Source organism: Anser cygnoides, chromosome 24 (assembly GCF_040182565.1).
Source record: "Anser cygnoides isolate HZ-2024a breed goose chromosome 24, Taihu_goose_T2T_genome, whole genome shotgun sequence".
In the NCBI taxonomy this organism is placed as follows: domain Eukaryota; kingdom Metazoa; phylum Chordata; class Aves; order Anseriformes; family Anatidae; genus Anser; species Anser cygnoides.
In genome coordinates, this window is record NC_089896.1 from 6702951 (window position 1) to 6725505 (window position 22555).

At 43.8% G+C, this 22555-nt stretch overlaps 3 protein-coding genes across 8 annotated transcripts; 2 read left to right on the plus strand and 1 right to left on the minus strand.

The window, feature by feature from the left end:
- The first annotated feature begins 154 nt into the window (after nucleotides 1–154).
- On the plus strand, nucleotides 155–7797 carry ZBTB8A (zinc finger and BTB domain containing 8A). Of its 3 annotated transcripts, none has more exons than XM_048049597.2 (4): nucleotides 155–172; nucleotides 1556–2517; nucleotides 3025–3140; nucleotides 3599–7797. In XM_048049597.2, exons 2-4 carry the CDS (start codon nucleotides 1578–1580, stop codon nucleotides 3929–3931), a joined length of 1389 nt encoding a protein of 462 aa, XP_047905554.1. In that variant the 5' UTR covers nucleotides 155–172; nucleotides 1556–1577; the 3' UTR covers nucleotides 3932–7797. The 3 variants fall into 3 exon arrangements, with proteins under 3 accessions (XP_047905554.1, XP_066838585.1, XP_066838586.1); XM_066982484.1 differs by lacking the exon at nucleotides 155–172 and adding an exon at nucleotides 226–394 and having other exon boundaries at nucleotides 3025–3194; XM_066982485.1 differs by lacking the exon at nucleotides 155–172 and adding an exon at nucleotides 560–706 and having other exon boundaries at nucleotides 3025–3194.
- A 140-nt stretch (nucleotides 7798–7937) lies between these two features.
- On the plus strand, nucleotides 7938–14680 carry LOC106037965 (zinc finger and BTB domain-containing protein 8A-like). 3 transcript variants are annotated; one of them, XM_066982486.1, is made up of 4 exons: nucleotides 7938–10267; nucleotides 11284–12274; nucleotides 13213–13382; nucleotides 13659–14680. In XM_066982486.1, exons 2-4 carry the CDS (start codon nucleotides 11314–11316, stop codon nucleotides 13986–13988), a joined length of 1461 nt encoding a protein of 486 aa, XP_066838587.1. In that variant the 5' UTR covers nucleotides 7938–10267; nucleotides 11284–11313; the 3' UTR covers nucleotides 13989–14680. The 3 variants fall into 3 exon arrangements, with proteins under 3 accessions (XP_066838587.1, XP_066838588.1, XP_013039600.3); XM_066982487.1 differs by lacking the exon at nucleotides 7938–10267 and adding an exon at nucleotides 10344–10586; XM_013184146.3 differs by lacking the exon at nucleotides 7938–10267 and adding an exon at nucleotides 10754–11066.
- A 1812-nt stretch (nucleotides 14681–16492) lies between these two features.
- On the minus strand, nucleotides 16493–21870 carry ZBTB8OS (zinc finger and BTB domain containing 8 opposite strand). Of its 2 annotated transcripts, XM_013184150.3 has the most exons (8): nucleotides 21780–21870; nucleotides 21448–21628; nucleotides 20011–20035; nucleotides 19307–19428; nucleotides 18997–19079; nucleotides 18557–18609; nucleotides 18265–18301; nucleotides 16493–17884 (listed from the first exon to the last, which is right to left on the minus strand). In XM_013184150.3, exons 2-8 carry the CDS (start codon nucleotides 21533–21535, stop codon nucleotides 17798–17800), a joined length of 495 nt encoding a protein of 164 aa, XP_013039604.1. In that variant the 5' UTR covers nucleotides 21536–21628; nucleotides 21780–21870; the 3' UTR covers nucleotides 16493–17797. The 2 variants fall into 2 exon arrangements, with proteins under 2 accessions (XP_013039604.1, XP_047905580.1); XM_048049623.2 differs by lacking the exons at nucleotides 18557–18609; nucleotides 21780–21870.
- Nucleotides 21871–22555: the final 685 nt, after the last annotated feature.

Here is a 22555-nt window from a genome sequence, read left to right on the forward strand (position 1 = left end):
CGTTACAGAAGGATTTGGGTCACCAGGGCCCCTGCTACACATAAAGATGCGGGAAGGAAGCATCTAGGGCACTGCATCCCCTCCTGGGCAGCATGTGGGTGTGGGAAGAGGAAAGCAGCCCAGACTGCGGGGCGAGCAGGCGGAGGGAGCTGCTGGGCTGCGCCTGCAATCGGTGCGTTGCCCCTTTAATTGTGTCCCCAGCCCTCGGGCGTCTCTGTCCAACGCCCACGTCAGCAAATACCTTTTGTTTCTCTCACGTTCGGGCTGCCAGGGCTCGGGGCTGCGCGACCAGCACGGCGCCGTGAGCCGCAGCGAGCCCCGCGCGGGGGCCGGGACCCCGCATCCTCCGCCTGCTCCTCCCGGCCGAGCGGCAGCCGCCCGCGGAACCCAGCCGGTGAGCGGCGGCTGCGCAGCCCCGCGCCGGCCGCTCGGAGCGGGCGCCGGGGCCGGGGGAGCCCGGAGCGGGCTGCGGCGAGCGACGTCCGTCGGCTCCGCCGCCCGCCGGGGCGCCGGGAGCCGCCGGGAGCCGCCGGGAGCCGCCGGGAGCCGCCGGGAGCCGCCGGGAGCCGCCGGGAGCCGCGGGGGGCCGCCGGGCGGCCGGGCTGCGGAGCGGCGGCGAGAGCCGCGCGGGCGCCATTTGCAGCCCCGGGCGCGGCTGCAAGGAGCCGGGCGCGGCAACAAAGGGCTGCGCGGGAGCGGGCGGCGGGTGCGCGGCGAGGGGGGCCGCGCGGGGCGGGCTGGGGCGCTGCCGGCGCGGGGCGGCCGCGGGCAGCGGGAGCGGGGCCGCGCCGGGCACCGGGCACCGGGCGGCGGCGCGGCGGGGAGCGCCCGAGGCGCCGGCTGAGCGGGGAGCGGGAGCCGGGGCTGCGGGGGGGGCGAGCGGCTCGGGGGGGCTGCGGGCTCCGTGCCGAGCCGTGCCGCTGGGGAGCCGCAGCCGCCGGAGCGGCGTCGTGCCCGGTGCTGCCGCCCGCGCAGCCGGGAGGTGGCTCCGCGCCTGCCGGGCGGGGGCCCTGCGCCGCCGGGCGTCCCGGGCTGCCCGGGCGCGGGTGTGCGGCGACTGCCGGTGCCGGGGAGCCCGGCCGGGTGCGCTGCGGCCGCCCAGGGCTCGGCCGCCGGGTGCCCGCTCGTGGCGCCTTCGGCGGCGGGGAGCCGGGCCCGGGCGGCGCGGCAGCGGCACGCCGAGGACGGGGGCAGCGTCCGAGCTCGGCGGCCGGAGGGCTCCGCGGCGCCCGGGCTCCGGTCCGAGCGCTGCGCGGCTCCCGGCGGGCTGCGCGCATCCCGCATCCCTCGCGTGTCCGGGCGCCGCGCTGGAGCACAGACGTGGCTGCGAATAACGTGGTCAGGCGTACCGGGCTCTGCCATCCCTAGGGGTTTTTCTGTTTGAAAGAGGATGAATGATCGGGGATGTCGTAACTCAAATGGATTTATAATTTTAAGTCTATTTATATATTTATTTTTTTCAAAATATCTATAAAACTGCTTTTTGATGTCTTTTACGGAGTTGCACAATGCTGAGATCAAGGTTCTAATTTTTTTTTTTTAATATATTTCTTAGAGTGACTTGCATCTTGTCTGGAATGGAGATTTCTTCTCACCAGTTTCACCTCTTGCAGCAACTAAATGAGCAGCGCAGGCAGGACTTATTCTGTGACTGCAATATCCTGGTCGAGGGAAAGGTCTTTAAAGCACACCGAAATGTGCTGTTTGCCAGCAGCGGGTATTTCAAAATGCTCCTTTCACAGAGTTCGAAGGAAACTACTCAGCCAACGACAGCCACCTTCCAGGCCTTTTCTCCCGACACATTTACAGTTATCCTAGATTTTGTGTATTCAGGCAAACTGTCCCTCACCGGTCAGAATGTCATTGAAGTCATGTCGGCAGCTAGCTATCTTCAGATGACCGACGTTATCAGCGTGTGTAAAACGTTCATTAAGTCTTCGCTAGATATCAGTGAGAAGGAGAAGGATCGCTACTTCAGCCTGTCAGACAAAGAGGTAAATTCAAATGGCGTGGACCGATCCTGCTTGTATAGCGCTGGCTGGAGAGCAGAAAGCAGCCCCCCGCATTCCCACTTAAATCCAGATCAAGGGACATGCATGATGGGTGGAAACGCTTGGAGCAATTTCAACTACTATCCAGCTTCTCAAAGAAATGCACAGCAACAGCTGTCCAAACACGACCAAAGGCAGGATTCCATAAAGAAATCCCGGCACCTGGGACTACAGCAACCTTCTGACATTCCTCACTATAAATCAAGCAAACTGGAGGACAGGGCTGCTGAGCCTGCTGGCCACATTACTCAGTCTGAGGAGCAAGTTCAGATTGAAACAGAAGTTGAATCTCCTCATGTGGGATACCAGTACGGTCAAGGGTCTGATGTGATATCAAGAAGCTTGGCTGTGTCACAGCAGGAGCACGAATCACCCCGTTCTTCGAGTAAATCCAAGTCTTCAAAAGCAGATGAGCCGTATGCAAGCATGCCCTCAATTCTAGGTGTCATGGGAGGCTGGGCTGAAGGTAAGAGTTTCTTTTAACGCTGCAATCATCGGTTAATCATCTGGTGTCAGTGAGAAAATACACATTGCTGAAAGAGTGTGCGTTTACCAGAAATACATTTCCGTTTTCCAGAAATGTAAGCTTGGAAAGCGAAGCTCTGTTTTTCAGTAATTATGAATAAATGAAGTAAATGAATAAAGGAATAATTACGAAGGAATTAAATCAAACTAGTCTTTCAAAATATATAATCTTTAGTGTCTCTCCAGCTCTAGACTCATGATTATCTTGTTTTTTTAAGCTCATTTTAATATAGCTAATGGTCCACTCCTTTTCCTTTGTTGCATTCATGTGTAATTTATAGGAAAACACAAAATCTTTGTATTTGAAAAGACCTATGATATATTTTTTTTTAAATAGGAGTGATTTTCTCTTCTGTTTCTGTTGCTTTTCATAACTAGAATACAGTTTCCTAGAGCATGACTAGATGTGTTATGACTTTTTTTTTTAAATCAAATTATTTCCTAACAGATGATCTGCCCAGGATGAGGTTCAAGTGCCCGTTCTGTACTCATGTGGTGAAAAGAAAAGCAGACCTAAAGCGTCACCTTCGCTGTCACACAGGAGAGCGCCCTTACCCTTGCGAGGCATGTGGGAAAAGATTTAGCAGGCTAGATCACCTAAGTAGCCATTTTCGAACAGTATGTATTTTTAGTAACTGCATGGTTTGTTTAATGTGTAAATCTGTCTTGGTATAATTAAACACAGTACAAGTGTATCTGGTTGATATATTGACTCCCATAAAGAAGAGGTAGTAGATAATTAAGCTGGTTTTGTTTAAGTCAATTAGAAGCATAATCCCTATGAGAGGGGATGCATTTCTTTGTTAATTGATGGTTTGCAAAGGCAGTGTGCTACGTAAGTCCTGTAATAGAGCTTAAGTGGACAATCACAGCACTCATGATTGTTTTATTTTTAAAGTTTGATGACTTCCTTGAAATGAGTTAATGCTACCACTTGATGCTACTCCAGCCCTACTTTTGTGATCTTAAAAAACACTTCTCTCTGGATAAAATATCAAATTTGTTCATTTCAATTTTCCCAGATTCATCAGGCTTGTAAACCTATCTGCAGAAAGTGTAAACGCCACGTGACTGAGCTAACAGGACAAGTGGTCCAAGAGGGGACAAGACGTTACAGACTCTGTAATGAGTGCTTGGCTGAAGCTGGCATAGACAGTATTCGCATTGACTTGGAGGCTGAAGCACCCCTTGAATTTCCAGCAGACGGGGATAAGGATTCCAGGTGGCACTATGGGGAAGACAACAGATCTGACGTGGAGATTGTGGAGGATGGGTCATCCGACTTGGTCATTCAGCAGGTTGATGACAGTGAGGATGAAGCAGACGAAAAGGATGTAAAACCAAGCATTAGGTAGTTGCGAGATGAGCATTAGTACGTTCTCTGTTTTACAAGGAATTCCTGTCCTGACCATAAACCCTCCACCAGCCTGTTGTTATTGTACAAAGACTTATTGGTTTCTCTTGAACAGGTCCAGACTTGCATGTTTATGGACGTATCATCGGGTCCATTCTGAGTTTTGCTATCGAAATACCCATACTTTGCTTCACTAGAAATAACCCATTCTTGAATGAAATGATGGCTGAACACGGACGCTGACGTACTACATGGATAAAAGTCTACTACTTTTTGTAGTAGACAATGGGTCTCTTCTCAAAACCTCTTTCACGGGGGTAGGGTCTAAATACTTTTTAAAAAAAGAAGTCGCACACCATTGTAAATTATCCAATTTTTACACTTTTAGAGATGTTGGCTTTATATGTGGTATCTCCCAGTGATGAGAAAAGTCTAAGTACCCCACCACTGCCATCTCCACTGTAGAATATAAAGGCAACTGCTCTTCAGCATTCAGAAATGAAGATAATCTTCCATGAAATTTCATGAAGTCTTCACATTATGATTAGAAAAGCCAGGCAGAGAATTAAGAAAAAGTGTATAATTTTTTTTTTTTTTAGCGCATATATCTGGAAAAGCACTTTCTTGTAAAAATTATTCTAATAAGGAGAATCTTTATCAGATCATTCATTCAAGACTTATTTCCTTACAGGAAAATAAACACATGAATGCTAGTCCCAGTCAATGCATCAGAGATAAAGTGGTTATGAATATGGATCAGTAATTGATGCCAGTAGATGTTTTATTCATTCTGAAAATAGGGAACTCAGACTGGAGTGTGTTTTAATAGCCATTGGTAAAAATACCTTTTTTTTTTTTTTTTATAAACATCTCAAATGTGGCAAAGCGGTGTGACTGGTAGCCCTGCATCCACAGTGTTGCCAACGCCAGCGGCATCTTCTCAATGCCAGCATGAACGAAACAATCCTGACAAGGTTACTTTGGCTGCTGTGTTCTCTCTTTGTTCCCTGTTTTATTCACCATTAATGGAGGCAGAGCCAACTTGTATAGCATGTATACTCTATCACTAGAAATGGAACTGATGACATTTTACATCTGAAACCATTGACTACTCTTGTTTGTATTGACCTACTCTCAATTTAAACTGGTGAGTTTTAAGATGGAGTCCTTATCGATTTATATATTCCCAAAGTCACCCAGTCACCAAGAGAACATATTCCAACCTTTTTCAGTCTGTGCTGTATGCCAGTGAAAAATACGTACTGAAAGTTCTAGACATCATATTTGTTTAACTTTACCTACAATTAGACTACAAGAGATGAGATGATTGATGTTGAAGAAAGTTTCCTTTTAAAACAAAATTAAGTCACTTTGTTTTCTAACTTGGTGAGTTCTGCTTAACCAGCACCACAAAGAGGAGAGGAGGAGAAGTATGCTGCTGGATGGTTTTACTCGGCATTTTCTTGGACAGAAATGAGTTTTACTAGTCTTCATGTTGTGATCATTGTACTTGATCGGTACACGCTTAGAAAGCTTTGTCTTTTTTTTTTTTTTTAACAATTTTGTAAGCATGTTTGGCTGAAACCTGGGGTTAATTACAGAGCAATTTCATATATAAACACTATATAATCTCTTTCCCAGGGACAGCTAAAAAGTCACTATTTTATTTTTATTTCTGTAAAAACTGTATAGCCTTGTTATTATCGTTATCAGAGTGTGCAGCATTTTCTTACCAGGCTGCAGATGGCCAGCCTAGGTGCCTCACAACTGAGAGCTGGAGCACATCCCAAGTTGACGGTGCAAGCACTAAGCACCTCCCTCAAACATGCAGGGTGTCGAGCAGCACCCAGTCTGTTTGTTCCAAGGAGACCGTTCTTTTTCCATTTGTCCAGTTGGGAAGTGATATTTCATTGCTCCTACAGAAATTACTGTCCATGGGCTTAGACATGGGGGGAGAGGAGGAGAAAGGGGAGAATTTACCAAACTTTCTGATGAGGTGTATGAAAACACCTTGTCCAAACAAATTTGCCTTGATTTTATGTTTCCCTTTGCTCAGCAGTCCACAAAATGGACTTGACATGAAAACAGCTAGTTATTTTCTTGGAGCTTATTACTCCTAAAATTCATAATATTAAATGGTTAAGAAATATTCCACAGGCAACCATAACTAAATCAAATATAGAACAAAGAAATATATAAAGGAATACAGAATAACTTCAATCAATTGCAAATTTCGAGAGAAAATGCTTGTCAAAATAGAATTTAATAGATTTTTCATTTCCCTTTAAATTAAGCAGTATGCACAATAAATGCTAGGTACCAGTGCCTGCTGTCCCAGAATACAAAGTAACTGGGATTAGTCTCGCCTGTGTCTGGGGACTGATTAAGGGGAAGGGGAAATACAGTGTCACTCTAGGCCTGAAATCTTAACTGCCAACTGCAAAGGTGAGACTATTATGTGTTCTTGTATACCTGAGGGAGTTTTTAGAAGCAAAGGGATTTCTGGATCAATACTCAATTTAATTAGATATTGTAAATCTAAGAATAGTGAGGACCAGATGCTTCAGAAAAAAGATGTGAAGTGGCTATAGTGGGCAAATGGAACAATCTATCCATATGAAGACATTAAGTGTAGGCAAATTAATTGCTGATTTGCCTTGGCAAACAAGGGTTTTTACTGCTTTTATACGTTGTTATTCTCAAATAGCATACTTAAATATTTGTAGTCATTTTTAAAGTATCTTATTAAGCTTGGAGTTTTAGCCCAAGACTGCGATACCCACAGGTCAGTTATGTTTTATATTTTAAAAAGGTTACCATTTTTACATTTGTTGCTTTAATTTCAGTTGTTCCGTTATTTTTGTATTACAAGACAAGATAAACGTTAAGTGCCTTATGTTTTCTATGTCCTTCATTTTACATAGCCAGTCATGTATTTTTGCTTGTTTTTCTTTAAATGAAATTAACCCTATTTTGTTTTCTTTTAATCTCCTTGCGTTGCCTCTGATAACTGTCTTCATACTCTTGTCAGGCTCACAGGCTGCTCATTAGCAGAAGTAACGTTTTCTTTTCTTTCTCCGAGGAGGAAAGCAAAGAGCATAAAGGATTGTTCCCACAGAATTTAATTTACCTGACAATAACTGTTTTGAATGATGCTTTTAGAACTTTGTCAGGTCACAAGAAAGACAGCTGATTTTATCTTTAGATGCTAGAGAAGGCTGTATAGGACTGTATTGACTTCTGCTGATATTGATCCATTCAGATTCTGTTTCCGTACTGCCGCTGTACATCCAAGTCAAAGTTTGGGAGGTTTAAATTGTAGTGCGGCATTGGAACAGGCAGTTCAGAGAGCAGCCTCCTGGGTCGCTGCCCTTGAAGGTGTTCCAGACTTGGCTAGACAAAGCATGGCTGATCCAAGCCGACATTGGTGCTAGCCTTCTTCCTCTGGGAGGTGGGACTGGAGACGCTCAGAGCTCTCCTATGACCAGCAGTTCTATGATTGCTGATTTTTGCTATTATTTTCATTTTTCCTTGTACATTTTTCATCTTCATCATGACTCTTTCTGATTGCTTTGAATGTTCTTAAGTGCTACTTCTTAATGCATATTTTGATTCTTCACTGGTTTTCAATATGCCTTTCTCTTGTCTTCTGCTTTTCCATTCCTTGTTTACTCTGATTAGGTGGTGGGTGTCAACTTCAAGAAACATTCCTCTTATACATCTATTTTTCTGTGCAATCCTGGGTTCCTTGCCCCTTTCCTCCATCTGTACTTTGTCATTGAAAGACTGCCTCTGTTTACTTGGTTTGTGTTTATTGTGTTCACAAAATCACAGTCAAGAGTAAAGACATAGATTCATCATCCTCCATTTAGTGTCTCAGCTTTAACTATCTTATTTTCTGGCAGCTACCTTGCTGTTCTTTAAAAAGCTGAAACATGGAATCAAAGACATTTTCCTTCTGTTTCAGGTAATTCATGAACAATTCCTCATGCCAGGTACACCTATGATTTATGTGATACTTGATTTTGTTTTCTCCTTCAACTGCTGCATAAATATCATACCCCAAATTTTTGTTTTCCATTAAATTATCTAAAGTTATTTATTTATTATCCCCAAAAAAAAGACACTTGTCTTTTTCTTAAAGGTTTGGGAAGACAGGCTTTCAGCTGTTATTTTCACAATTAATACCAAAAAAATACCCAAAAGCTCAAAATGAATGTCCCTTTCCAACCAGTTGGTATATATTCGATTCCAGTTCTGAAGAACTGAGATGAAAAAAAAATGCAAATATATTTATTTAGTGTGAGCTATGAAAATATTTGAGAGCCCCAGAGATCTCTGTAGCAGAAAAATTGATTAGATACTGACAGTGACTGCTGCATGTATAATCCTTTCTTTACTCCCAGCTCTTCAGAAGAAATACGCCATCCTCCACGATTTTGGCACTCTTTTTCAATTTTTCAATGAAAAATATATATATATATATATAAATAATTCTGCTGGATGTACAACTATTATGGAATATATTCCATTTCTTCCCTGAAGCATCTGGTCACTGTCAGAGATTATTCCATTCCCTAGCTATGCCAATGTCTACATTTCTTATATTTTGGTTTCTATAGTCTGCAGAAGTACTTGGCTTTGCACTTCAGATAGCCTAAACAGGGGCTAATAGCACTATATCTTCAGCTCCATTTATTATTTAAATTGACCTTGATGAAGCTGAAAAATGCCTGACCTGCCATCTGGCTACAGCTGAATCAAGGACTGTTCCTGGATCCCTCTCTGACAGTCATTAGCATCTGTTAGCATACAACAGTGCTATATAGCTCAGTATCTATCTAAAAATCTCAACTGCTGAGGGTTAGCAGAGTTAAGGGAGGATTATAGCTGTTTTTATTTATTTTTTAAACTAAGTCTTTAGGTTAAAGTTAGCAGTCAGACTAGCATAAGCACATGTGCTCAGGGTTTATTTAATGAATTTACAACTTCATTAGAAACGATAACAGTGGACTGCAGAGGCCAGCAGTCTACATATACGATCTGGTTAAGCTGGCAGTGGGGACTTCTAATAATTTGCAAGGTAGAGAAACACGAGTTATAAACCCAGAATAGTTACTTCTACATTCCTTTTAAGCTTCTACATGGATAAGTGCAGCAGAATTGTAAGGGCAGTAGTTCCATATTCTAGTACAGACATTCCAACACCACCTTGTTGATTTTTCTGAAATATCTCAGAGAAGTCTGAAGTCGATTTGAAGGTTGCTATTAGTTGGAAGGCAGCATAAATGAGAACGAAAGGAGAAAAAAAAAAAACTAATTCTAGCAAAAAGGGCTGAGTTTTGAAACAAAGAGTCATAATCATCTAGTCCTTGCCTGCAGACATTCAGTGTAGTTGTTCCATTAGGTAGCAGGGTCACTATAACATAGATTTCTGTGCATCAACACACATTTTTGCATCACAAATGTTAAACACAGGACAAAAGAAATTTTAAGGAAGAGCTGGGAAGAGTTGAAGGAAAAACATTTCTGTCTCCTGGTCTAGCTGTTGTACTAAATGAAACCCTAATGAAGTTCTGTGTCACATTCCAATATGATTTTTTTTTTTAAACTGTGAAAATGGCAATTGTTCTTTTACCCTGTTCTAAATGAGCCTAACTGAGGAGGGTGCTATACCAGACGACCTCCAGAGGTCCCTTCTCAAAATTATTTGACGATGTCAAGCAACAAGATTGAAACAGTCTTCGAACAGGCATCCTGATTATTTTATCCACGTGGAAGAGGAAGAAAATATCTGTACTGTTGCACCCCCACTTGCAGTACGTTGGTTTTGGATGTCCTCCATTGTTTGAATACAAAACTTTCCTATTATAAAAATGCTGCTGTATTGAGTAACACAATATATCCTACTGCACAGAACTACAAATATTTCCCATTCAGGTGGCGCCTTCCTTCCACACACAAAAGCTATCTAGCCGTGCCGCTAACAATAGCAGCGCATTGTACACGGTAAGGTAGCGGGCCTCCTGGGCAGCATGTGGGTGTGGGAAGAGGAAAGCAGCCCAGACTGCGGGGCGAGCAGGCGGAGGGAGCTGCTGGGCTGCGCCTGCACTCGGTGCGTTGCCCCTTTAATTGTGTCCCCAGCCCTCGGGCGTCTCTGTCCAACGCCCACGTCAGCAAATACCTTTTGTTTCTCTCACGTTCGGGCTGCCAGGGCTCGGGGCTGCGCGACCAGCACGGCGCCGTGAGCCGCAGCGAGCCCCGCGCGGGGGCCGGGACCCCGCATCCTCCGCCTGCTCCTCCCGGCCGAGCGGCAGCCGCCCGCGGAACCCAGCCGGTGAGCGGCGGCTGCGCAGCCCCGCGCCGGCCGCTCGGAGCGGGCGCCGGGGCCGGGGGAGCCCGGAGCGGGCTGCGGCGAGCGACGTCCGTCGGCTCCGCCGCCCGCCGGGGCGCCGGGAGCCGCCGGGAGCCGCCGGGAGCCGCCGGGAGCCGCCGGGAGCCGCCGGGAGCCGCCGGGAGCCGCCGGGAGCGGGGGGCCGCCGGGCGGCCGGGCTGCGGAGCGGCGGCGAGAGCCGCGCGGGCGCCATTTGCAGCCCCGGGCGCGGCTGCAAGGAGCCGGGCGCGGCAACAAAGGGCTGCGCGGGAGCGGGCGGCGGGTGCGCGGCGAGGGGGGCCGCGCGGGGCGGGCTGGGGCGCTGCCGGCGCGGGGCGGCCGCGGGCAGCGGGAGCGGGGCCGCACCGGGCACCGGGCACCGGGCGGCGGCGCGGCGGGGAGCGCCCGAGGCGCCGGCTGAGCGGGAGCCGGGGCTGGGGGGGGGGCCTGCGGGCTCCACGCCGTGCCGAGCCGTGCCGCGCCGCTGGGGAGCCGCAGCTGCGCCTGGCGGGCGGGGGCCCTGCGCCGCCGGGCGTCTCCGGCTGCCGGGGTCGAGCGGCCGGGGCGCGGGTGAGCGGCGGCAGCCTCTGCCGGGACCGGGGGAGCCCGGCCGGGTGCTGGGAGAGGCGCTGCCCGCGGCTGGCCGCGCACGGCAGGGACTCGCACCCGGAGCGCGGCAGTCCGTGCTGCTGAAGGGCGGACTGGGTTTTGTCCTGTCTGTGAATCCTTTCCCGTCTGCTCGGATGCAATCTTGAACTTTCAGGTTATGCGCTATTCTTGCCGAGGCATCTTTTCACCTCTTTTAGAGTTGTTTAATGTACTCGGCTATATTATGCGGGGCGCGGAGGTGGAGCTATATGGGGCATGTGATGATGCGTACAGCTTTCATGTTTTTAAAGATAGTGCTCATCTCTTAAAATAGGATTCAGCAACATCGATTTAGTTTAGATTGTCATGATTATGCTTTTTTTTTTTTTTAGAGCAAGATTTCCTGTTACTCCCTCACTGGAATGGAGATTTCTTCCCATCAGTTTCACCTCCTAGAGCAGTTAAATGAGCAACGGAAGCAAGACTTATTTTGCGACTGCAGTATCCTGGTGGAGGGGAAGGTCTTCAAAGCACATCGAAATGTCCTGTTTGCCAGTAGTGGATATTTCAAAATGCTGCTTTCACAGAGTTCCAAGGACACGAGTCAGCCAACAATAGCTACTTTTGAGGTCTTCTCTCCAGAGACATTTATGGTTATCCTGGACTTTGTGTATTCAGGCATATTGCCTTTAACTGGTCAAAATGTGATCGAAGTCATGTCAGCTGCTAGCTATCTGCAGATGACAGATATTCTTAATGTCTGCAAGACATTCATTAAATCCTCTCTGGATATTAATGAAAAGGAAAAGGATCAATACCTTAGCCTTTCAGCCAAAAGTACCAACAGCGAACCTGCTCATCCAACTCTTTATCGGTCAAGGAGAAAAGCAAAGAGCAACCCAAGGCGTTCCTATTCGATTCCAGATGAAAAGGCTAATGTGGTGAACGAAAACTCGTGGAGTAGTTACAGCAGCTACCTGTCTTCACAGGTGATTCTTCAGCGGGCAGAAACACAGCTATCAAAGAGGGGCAGAAAACAGAGCTCAACGAGAAAGCGCCGAAAGCATCTAGGATTGTCCCAGACACGTGATTTTGGGCAGTGCAAATCAAACAAAGCCGAGCAGGCTGGCGAAGGTTGTAATGCATCAGACTCTAGCAACCTCTCTCGGGCTAGAGAGGAAGCTGAATTTGATGCTGAGAATGATGTTGCTCATGATGATTATGGATATAATCACGAATCAGAAGTAATACCGAAGAGGTGGTCTGTTGCTCAGCTAGAACAAGAACTTTCGCGAACTTCTCCTGAGTTCATGGAATTAAAAGCAGAAGAACTGTACACCTCAGTGCCCACAGTTTTAGGTGTAATGAGTAGTTGGAATGAAGGTAAAAATTATATATGATTTTGCAAAGTTGGTCTTTATTTAGTAGTCAGATGAGAGAATCTTGTGTGGCTGCTTGAGAACCAAAATGATGCCTAGTCTTACAGATTACTGACTTACTCTATTGTAGCACCTGGCAGAATGAGAGGCTTTGAAGCTGGAACAGGGCAAGAGAATTAGAATCAGAGAGCTTGACCCAGGTATTCTGTAGTTAAAATAATACATGCCTGATTATTTGGACCTAAATGGAGCTTTATGAAGCCTAAAGGGTTCATAATTGACTCAGGGACCTGAAGGACTGAATCACCCTTGTAATGCCCCTGGTATCTGGCAGTAGTAGAGGTGTTCAGCCTGATCCTGTGCTCTTTACAAGAGAAGGTTCCTGGCATTGGTGCCGTGCTGCATTTCCCTTAAGGTGCAAACCAACCCAGAACTTCACGATCGCTTGGCCGCACTACATAAAGCGTCTAAGCTCTTGGTGAACTGGCAGCATGTGTCTGAGGTGGTGGAATGAAGTTGACAGGTATATTCTTACACATATTATTTTGGAAACTAATCTAATATACCTATAGTTTATAATAAAGGCATAATTTTAAGACTTTAAAATCCTGCTATACTACAGAGATTACAAATACCTAATTTCTGAAGTATTAGCTGATGCAAGAGTCAGCTATAATATACATTGTCATCCATGTATTCATGATCATCTGTATGTCTAAAATTAAACACCTGGAATAAGGAAGACTATATCATCAAATGCCGAACATATTCAGTAAGAAATACTGTTTTCTAGGGATTATATTTTGTGATTTATTTTTTTTTATGTAGTGACAAACCAGAGGAAAAATGACCTGCTGCTTATTTAAGCTTAAAAATAACCAAACTGCTGTGTAAAGAAAGACTGTGGTGTTTGACGTGTTAACCTGTGTTTCTCCGTGACAGATGACCTACCTCGGATGCGATTCAAGTGCCCCTTCTGTACGCACACGGTGAAACGACGCGCAGACCTGAAGCGACATCTTCGGTGTCACACAGGGGAGCGACCGTACCCGTGCGAAGCGTGTGGGAAGAGATTCACTCGACTGGAGCATTTACGTAACCACTTCCAAACGGTACCCCATGTCAACAGGAGATTCAGCCTAGGAAAGAAAGCCCAAGATTTCACTGCTACCAGCTGTTCGGTCATTTCTATAACTAGTACCAGAAAAGCGTCCTAGCTGCGTATCAACTTCAATTATTCAGTATTTACATTGGAAAATTTTGATTTTTACCTTTACTTTTTAGAACAATCCAGTGAATTTTCCTTTTTTCTTTTATTTAAAAAATAAAAATAAAAAAACTGTCTTTGGTTGAGCACTGACCTTTTCAAATTTTAAATCTCTTTTTAGATACATCAAGCCGGCAAACTTATCTGCAGAAAATGCAAGCGGCACGTAACTGACCTAACAGGATGTGTTGTTCAGCAAGGAACAAGACGCTACAGACTGTGCCATAAGTGTCTAGCAGAAGCTAATTTTGACAGCAACCCTGACGATTTAGATGCAGAACATTCTCCTGTCACCCCCACAGGAAACAAACATTCCAGTTGGGCTTTGGAAGAGGAACACAAATCAGATGATGAAACAGTGGAGGAAGAACCGTATAACTTGGTTGTCCGACGTGTTAATGATGATACTCCGAATGAGGCAGATGAAAAGGTGAAACCAAATCTTAGGTAGATATATTTGTATATTTGTTATTGCTGTATTCAAGATTAAATTACTTGTGTTCTACCAACTAATGCTGGTTTATTAGTTCATTAAATATTGTTAAAGTTATGTCGTAAGAAACAAAATAGGGCTACGAACAAGTTGCTTTGTACTCACAGACACACAACAGCGTAACTACTTCTAAACATCATCCAGAAATTACTTATTATCTGGAAACTATTTAGAAAAATTGCTTTATATTTCTTCAAAGACTTACACAGAGCTCCTGTTCATAATGAAAGTATAAACTATTTTACAGTTCCACAAGGAAGATTCTATACTACACAGATTTAAAAAAAAAAAGATAATTTGCTTTGAAAAAGTCTTACAAAAGCATCTAAGAAAAGTAAAACAGTTTTGCTGACACTGTAATTAACATGTATATACACTTAAACTTCCTAAGAAAGGAGTAAACAAATAGAATTCTTCCTGCTGTACTGCAGCTTTGTTTTCTGATTGATCTGTTTCTTATAGTTCTGAAAAGCATGAATCATTTTAAAGAATAAACACCGCCATACAGAGCAGAATAATGAACAGCACATCTGTAGTGGATTTCCATAGTATGAGTTTGCCTTTTCAGATATGAAGTTTTTTTGTACTGTGAATTTTAAGCAAAGATAAACTAACATGGTTCCAAGGAAATAAAAGCACAATCACTGGAAGTACAGTTCTCAGCTTTCTTCCATTTTTTTCAGGACCGGTGCAAGATTTGCTTAAACTCTCGTCTATCTTATGCTAAAATACTACAGAGGACAAGCCTCTTTAATTTCAATGGGACACATCATGTAGCTATTTTAGAAAAGCTATTCTACTTACACATAAAAAAAAAATAGGATGCTCACAGGCTACTTGACCAAACAATAAAAATTATAAACAATTTCCCTCAGAGTTTAAGCAACCTTTGCACTTCTGGAGTCGTCAGTTTTAGTAATGATATTCTTTTTGCAGTCTCACTCTTTCTGAGTAAGAGAACCACCACTCCCTAGAGAAACTGAAAATGGTTAGTGATTTTTTTTCTAAAGGTGAAGTGAAAAAATATAAGCTTTTTGGACTGAGTAGAGATCTAATGGCATTAACAATGGGAACTCTTGATAAAGAACCGCTGTTTGTTCTCATGTCTCTTTTTTATTCCACTTTTCCTTAGAAAGCAAGGTTAGCAGGACCTGTAGCTTAAGGTTACTGACAAACGAGCAAAAATTCCCCGTGTAGAATTTAGGAGCAGTTATACAGATTCAAGGTTCTGTCTCCACTAGTTGTCATTAGCAGATAACTACGGAAAAGTGAGAAGAGGACAACCCTGTATAAGAATTCCCTAATGCTCTCCCTGACTCCAGACATTTTCAGTTTAGGGGATTTTCTTAATTTAGGATTTAGCACATCTAGCAATCACCAACACGTCTCTTTTAAGTACTGCCCCACTCTACCCTTAGACTCATCTATACTTACATCAACAGTATCCATTAGCAAACACCTCCACAGGTTTAGTGTGCCTGTGTAAAACCCTGTCCTTTGAACCGCTCCCAGAACTGCCACTACTGCCTCCAGCTGATCTCACGGGGACTGCACATGAAAAGCTTTCTCAACTAACAGCAAAAAAGGGAGGTTTTGCTGTTGAAGCACGTTTACGAAGTAACTGCTTGCAGGTAGTGTTGAGCTGGGCTCCAGCTGGGTAAGAATATGGCCAGCTGAGAAAACACCTGCTTACTGAGGCCTGTCACTCCTGCAGCTGTTAAAATGGAGAATTTAAGACCTGTTTTACAGTATTTAAATATTGAAAAAAATAAATGAGTAACAATTAAGTGCTTTTCTATTAAGTTCCTGTCAGCATCTGTAACAGCAGAGCAGTTTATGGTGTCACTACAGGTTGTGACTGATGGCGTACATGGCCTTTTAGCACTACCAAGTTAAAGTTTAACTGCATTAACGTCCCTTCTATCATTTTCAGTGGGGAAAAAAAAAAGGAAAGGGGGTAAAAGGAAACCCCAACCTCTCCCCCCTGCACCCACCTCACAGCCCCACACTCGCCTCAGCCGCTGTGGAGATCAAAACCACCTCACGCTCGACGCCTGATTGGCTAATCGCGGTCACCTGACCCAGCCAGCCAATAAGGTGTCAAAGCCGCTGCTGAGGGGCGGTAGCGGCGCTGGGTCGGGTGAGGGGTCGGAGCGGTGACCCCGAGCCTGCCCCGGCTGCCATTGGGGGCTCCGGGCTGTTGGGGTGGGGACAGGGCCAGGTCTCGCTCCTTCTCCACAGCTCCACTGTGCTGGCACTGTCCCGTGTCCCAGCAGGACACCACGGACACGTGCTGGAGCCCTGGGACTCCTTCACAGGGGAGGGAAGACACGCTGTGTGAAAATCGTACTTGTTCAAACATGGGTCTGATCATCTCAGCAGAGAACAAAGCGCAAATGTAATCTATTAGACTCAAAAATCCACCAGCCAAAGTTACTCACAGCCAAAGTTATACACACAAATCCATTAATTCTTTTTAGTTTTATTTCAGCATTGAAGCTTTCTCAAAAAACAGAAGGGATTTTATCCCTCATCTTCACAATAGGAAATGAAAACTGTCTGGTCTATTTGAGATGGTTTTACAGCAAAATAAAGATGAGACATTACCTCCAGTGGCAAAGCACCTCTAGAATTTACCATAAAAACAGGTCATGGCAGCGCAGACCTTCCCTTACTCACTGTGCCTATGTCACATTTGAATAGCAATGGCAGGTAACGCACATTTGCTGTCCCGTGATTTAAAACAAAACATTTTTTAAATTATTTTTGATTTACTGAACTCAAGTCTAGTGTTTGACATTAAAGGAAAAGCTAAAAGAAGCTTTTCAGGGGTTAGGCACACAGTCTCAGAATGCTGTATTAACTGAAAAGTGACTAAATGCGTCGACTCCTCTCGGTGGAAAAAAACAGTGTAATAATCAAAAACAGTCAGTTTGACACGTGAATCGCCATGCACAGTCCTCCCACCTGAGGGCTGCTCTACATTGTCCTTTGCAAAAAAAAAATGGGAGCTGATCCAGATCGTCTGCTTCTTCTAAAAGATGAGAATCAGCTTTCACAAGACATAGTTAGGAGCAAACCTGCAGAGCATCTGGTGAATTCCTTTCTACAGTGGCAGCAAAGCTGTCTACTTTTTTTTAGAAGGATAATAGATGCTATTAGTATTCCTTGTACACGGTCACATGCTTTAAGATTTCATCTGGAAATTTATTTCCAGGAAGTCAGCACCACCTGGTGGCGTGACTTTTTTTTTTTTGAATTTATAAAATTATTTTACTTCCTTAGGTGTCCTTCAAACAAAAGCTTTTAATCTGATCCACTGAAGATATTTTGGACCCTTTAGATAATACAAAAGAGCTCAAAATTATTCTATTTAAATTTGCAAATGAAGTCATGTAATTATCTCCTGCCACCCTACAAAAAGCTAGTATTTAGCTAGCAGCTCCATTAATTTATCTTAGTTCATACAGCACCCAACACACATATCAGCTTTAAAAGCTGACTACCAGCATTCCTGAGAGACTTTCAACCCCTATAATTCTCTTCTCAAATCCGCCCCCAGACCCAACTAGCTCTTTTTTTCCTGGCATGCAGGTATTGGTCTGGCTCACCATCCTCAAGTCAAAATAGAGGATAACATTTCCCACAACCCCCTTCAATTTATGATTTGAATTAGCGAATTCCTTAGTCACTTTCATGGGGGGTTAGTTTTCTAGGGACTTTTGTCAGCCAATGACAAGTATCCGCTTAGTTAAATTTCTCTTGCTTTAAATATCAATGATGACAAAGACTTCTGGCTTTTCTTCTTCACAGATCTGCATTGCCGAGTAAGTTATGGCTTTGACCTCTGTGCCCTAGAGTGAAAAAGACACAAAAGCATGAATTTTCTAAGCAAAATAAGACTAAGCAAGCAGTTGTGATAACCATGTGAGAACCAAACCCACATAAACATTATTAATATCAACTGTTTCACTACTTTATCGTACATCACAAAAAAAAAAAGCCAACCATTGAGTTTGCCAGCGTGAAGGAAGCATCAGCTCAACAGTTCAGAAATGTATTCACCAAAAAAAAAAAAAAAGCAGGATGTAAGATCTTAAGTTGTGCCTGTGATACCATTCAAATATGTTTATACTTGGATCTCTTGCCAACTTAGAGGTCTGACTTAGAAGACACCACCCTGTCCCCATCCTACCCCTAAAACATAAAGATGTACAGGTGAATCACTGCATACCTGAGGGTGTTTTTGTAAAGAGAACTCTTCTCCCCACCTTTAAAAGCAAAAAGAAAAAGAGGTGATCGTATTGGTAATATTTAATCAAATGTTACAGCTAGTTTCACTGACAAGCATAGGACAGTGAGACTTTGATTTAAAGCCTCAAAGAATGGTAAAGGAGTCCACAATCCATGTTTTAGAAAGCATCAGTGCCCTCCCAGTACATCACAGTATTTCAGAGAAACGACTGAGGGCAATATGTGTCTTCAGTGGAAGATATTCATTACTCAGTTAATCATTTAAAGCTCACCCAATTGATCTTATTTTGAATTGCATTCGGTCAATGTAAAGCACTTTCACCTCCTGCAGAGAAAGCAAGTGAAAAAATGTGTTAGCAATGTCTTCTATCTTCAGGCACAATATTTCATTAACAAGAATATTCCACTGTTTAAATGGAATCTAAAACCAGAAAATCTGAGCATTCTCAAAGATGTATACTGCTACTTGGAACATACAGACAGCAGAGCTGCCACTGAGGTATAATGGCAGGTAATGACTGTTTTTTGTGGAAACAAAGCTAAGTGCTTGCTTCTGAATTTTTTGTGCCTTGGTATCTTATTCTCTGCATTACACCTAAGTGATCTGTTGTGTCCCTTTTTCTTCCCTAAGGGGACACTGCATTCAGAGCTGGTACTATCAGAGATTTGACTTGTCCCACAAAATGGAAATAGAACAAGACAGAACACTTACCCTGGGTATAAAGAACTCATTAGCACTGAATTTATACAGCCACTCATCCAAGAAGTGAAAGAGAAGAGACAACATGTCATGCCCTGCATGATTGAAGCAGAGAAGGTAGTCAGTCAGTTGACTGTCCCAGTAAGAACACCCAAACAATTTTAAGAGTACAGCTGATGTACAGCTTCTGCACTAGAAGATTCAGATTAGTTATGCTTAACTGAATTTTCATCAACTATTACAAAACTACATCTAAAAACTCAGAAGATTTTAGTACACTCCACCTGCAGGGTTCATAAAGTTCCAACATAAAAAGCCTTACCTTCTGCTTCTACCTCTACGGTATCCAGAGGTTCCACAGTCTCTGTATCAGTCATGTAGCCAAACATGGCCATAACGCACTGCTCAAATGCTTCTTCCAAAGTGTCTCCCCATGCATGCAGCCTAAAGAGACACAGGATAATTCACCACATCGTAACAATAAATAAATAAATAGATAAATAAGAGTATTATGCAGGTGAGAAATGTGAACATAAGAACAAATACAAAGAAAGTGACTGCACAGAAATGCTTGTCTATACCTATGCATTTGAGTAGATCACATAGATTTTTCTTCTTACAGTATGTGAGAAGAATTTCTTGGGAGAAAATTGATTTTTTTTAATCAAACAACAGGAACGTCCTTTTGCAATATAGCTAATTGATATCTATGAAAGTAGACTACTAAGAAAAAAATTGTTGTAAGGGCAAGCATTTAAAAAAAGATTTCAAAAGACGCTTCCAAAGAACAGAAGCTTAATCAGAAGCACCTCAGCAATAATACTTTAGAAAAGAAACCAAGTATGTGGTTCTATGCCCTCTGAAGAGCAGAAATGAAACAGACAATCCAAAAAACTCAGTACATGACATTTCCTAGTTCCATAAGGTGTACATCTGTAACCAGTCTTCAACAGTCACCCCAAACTTGTAGCAGTGTAAGAAATAATCCATTTGTCATATAGATAAATCCCACCTGCCCATACTTACTGCACATCTGCTGTGTGATCCAAATCTGAGGAGGAAGGAAAAGAAAAGTCATGACATCACCACATACACTTTAAAATGAGGATAAAAAATATTGTTGTTATAACAATAACTTTCTGCATTCATCTTGAGACATTAAACAATGATAATCTATTTTCCAGTGTATTAGGAAAAAATAGCATAGGTAAAGTCTTCTGCTCAATAGAAGAAAAATTGTGTTTAATACAAATTATGTCAGTGCCCTACATGTACATGTGCCCTATGTTCAAAGTATGGCTTTTGTAATGCAACAGGCTTCTACAAGTTAATTGCAACAAAAAATAACTAACGAACAATAAAGAGTTTTTGCTGAAGTCTGCAGGACTTAAAATTATTCATGCAGAGGATGAGATTTGCAAACGTTTACAGCTCAGTGAAAAAGTGTACCTGTCCACACCCAAAACCACCCATTATGCAAAAAGGAGAATTTTTAGAAGTACGTAATACAAAATATAAAGTAATCTTCACTAATAGCTTAACATCCCAAGCATGTATCAAGTTTTACATTAACATCATTTATATTCCCTTAGAGAAACGAGAGAAATGGAAAATAGTGCCAGGTTGGTAGAAACAGGGCTATCTTGGGATGTAAATATGCCACGCTGTGATCACTCCAACTGAATGATTGTTCTGATGCTGTTTAGATCATTCCCACACTATTAACGGTTTCTCAACAACTGTCTCTAAAGCAAACAAATTCCAGTGAACGTAAAAGAAGAATAAAATCTCTTCCAGTTATAGAAACAACGTAACTATTGTAATCTGTCACCGTATTTCTGCATTGCTATCGAATAGAGATCTGAACACATCCTAAAAATACATCTTCTAACAGAGTAGTATAAACTGTCCCTCCAAACAGACACTGCTCAAACAGAAAACAGACACCCTGTGGTCTCCTGTGAGTGCCTTACAATGGCCCTTGGGCTGACGCGCTCTGGCTTGAAATTTCTTAGAAGTCATTCCAGGGGTGGGGAAAACAAGAAATAATGATCCTGTAGTTGTACATGTAGGAGGAAGAAAAAAAAAAAAAAAAAAAAAAACCACAGAAGACCAACACACTCTTCATTATCTCTTCTAATATAAGGGAAGTAGACAATGTACCGTCTAGCTAAGAAATAGCTCAAAAGGGTAAAGTTTTCAACCTGAGTCTCTTAACTAATTTATTCATATCATTTCCTTAGCACCTGTAACAAAAAAAGGCAGCTACCTTTTATAAAGAGAAACACATATCTCATCTCTATTTTCAACTACAGATGTATCCCGCAGTCTAAACCCACAAAACTCGCACATTACAAAACCCCACGAGCACCTAAACAGCGTATCCTGCTTTCTTCCTTTCTCCCCCACCCCGACTGCGCCGTCACACACGTGCCGTGTCAGGACAGCGTTAAAAGCACTCACATTCATACTTCTTATTGAGCGGGGGGTATTTGGCTTTGACAGCCCTCTGCTCCTCCGTCAGGTTGTAGTCCCTCTCGTCGCCGGCCATAGCTGCCGGGCCGAGCACCGCTCGCTCACTTCCTGGTCGCACGGAACATGGCCACCGCCGCCTACGTCCAGCCTCGTGCCTCCCGTGATGCCGCTGCAGCAAAAGGGAGAAGTGATTTCAGGCGGTTTTTCACCTGGCAGCGGCTCGGTAACAGCCGTACGCAGGCTGGTGTGTTTAAAACAAACACGTTACGCTGCTCGCTGCCAGAACTGGGGAAGGTTCAGTCCTGCCCCGCTCGGCTCACCGGCTGAGAGGAGCCGCACGCCGGCAGTGAGGGAGCGACCACGTTTCTTCTGCTGGCGTACAGCACCAGGCATTTGATTCATCCTCAAAACACTGTAATAATGAAAAATAATGAAAACGGCTATAAAGCGAATTAAACTTTCACGCTTCAGGTAAGCTTGGCTTCTAAGTTTTACAGCTGAGGGTACTCAGCCCTCCGGTACGTTACACAGCAAGCTGGAGCACCTACCGCCTTCAGACCCCAGGCTGGGATGGAAAACCTTACAGACAGCTTCAAAGAAAAAAAGTATTTTTCCCTTCAAGAGAGGGACTTCATTTAAGGCTTCGATCCTAGAAAAATGGGCATGGCAAATAAAAGCGTGTGTGTTCATTTCCCCCAGAATTCCTTTTTTTTTTTTTTTTTTTTGAGAGTGGTATGGGTGTATTTCATAAAAAAAAAATTACGTCTGATTCTCAGATCAGACCTTAGCAGTTGCTCCATTTCACACCAGCTTACATTTGTAAATTGAACAGACCTAGATTGGAGACTGATTAACTTCAGGCTAATTATTTTTTCCTCAGATTAGAACCGTAGATTTTCAGGTACAGTAACTATTCTCATTTTCTCAATATTTTTGTGCGTTTTCAGATTAACCCACAGCTGAGCCCAAGACTTCCCCAAACAACACAAACAATAGATATGTAGGTGCCATATAATATTTATTAACAATGCACCTCGGCCTTTTCTCGCTGCCAGTCGCAGCAGCAGCAGCACACGGGGTTCCCGCTTCCAGGTAA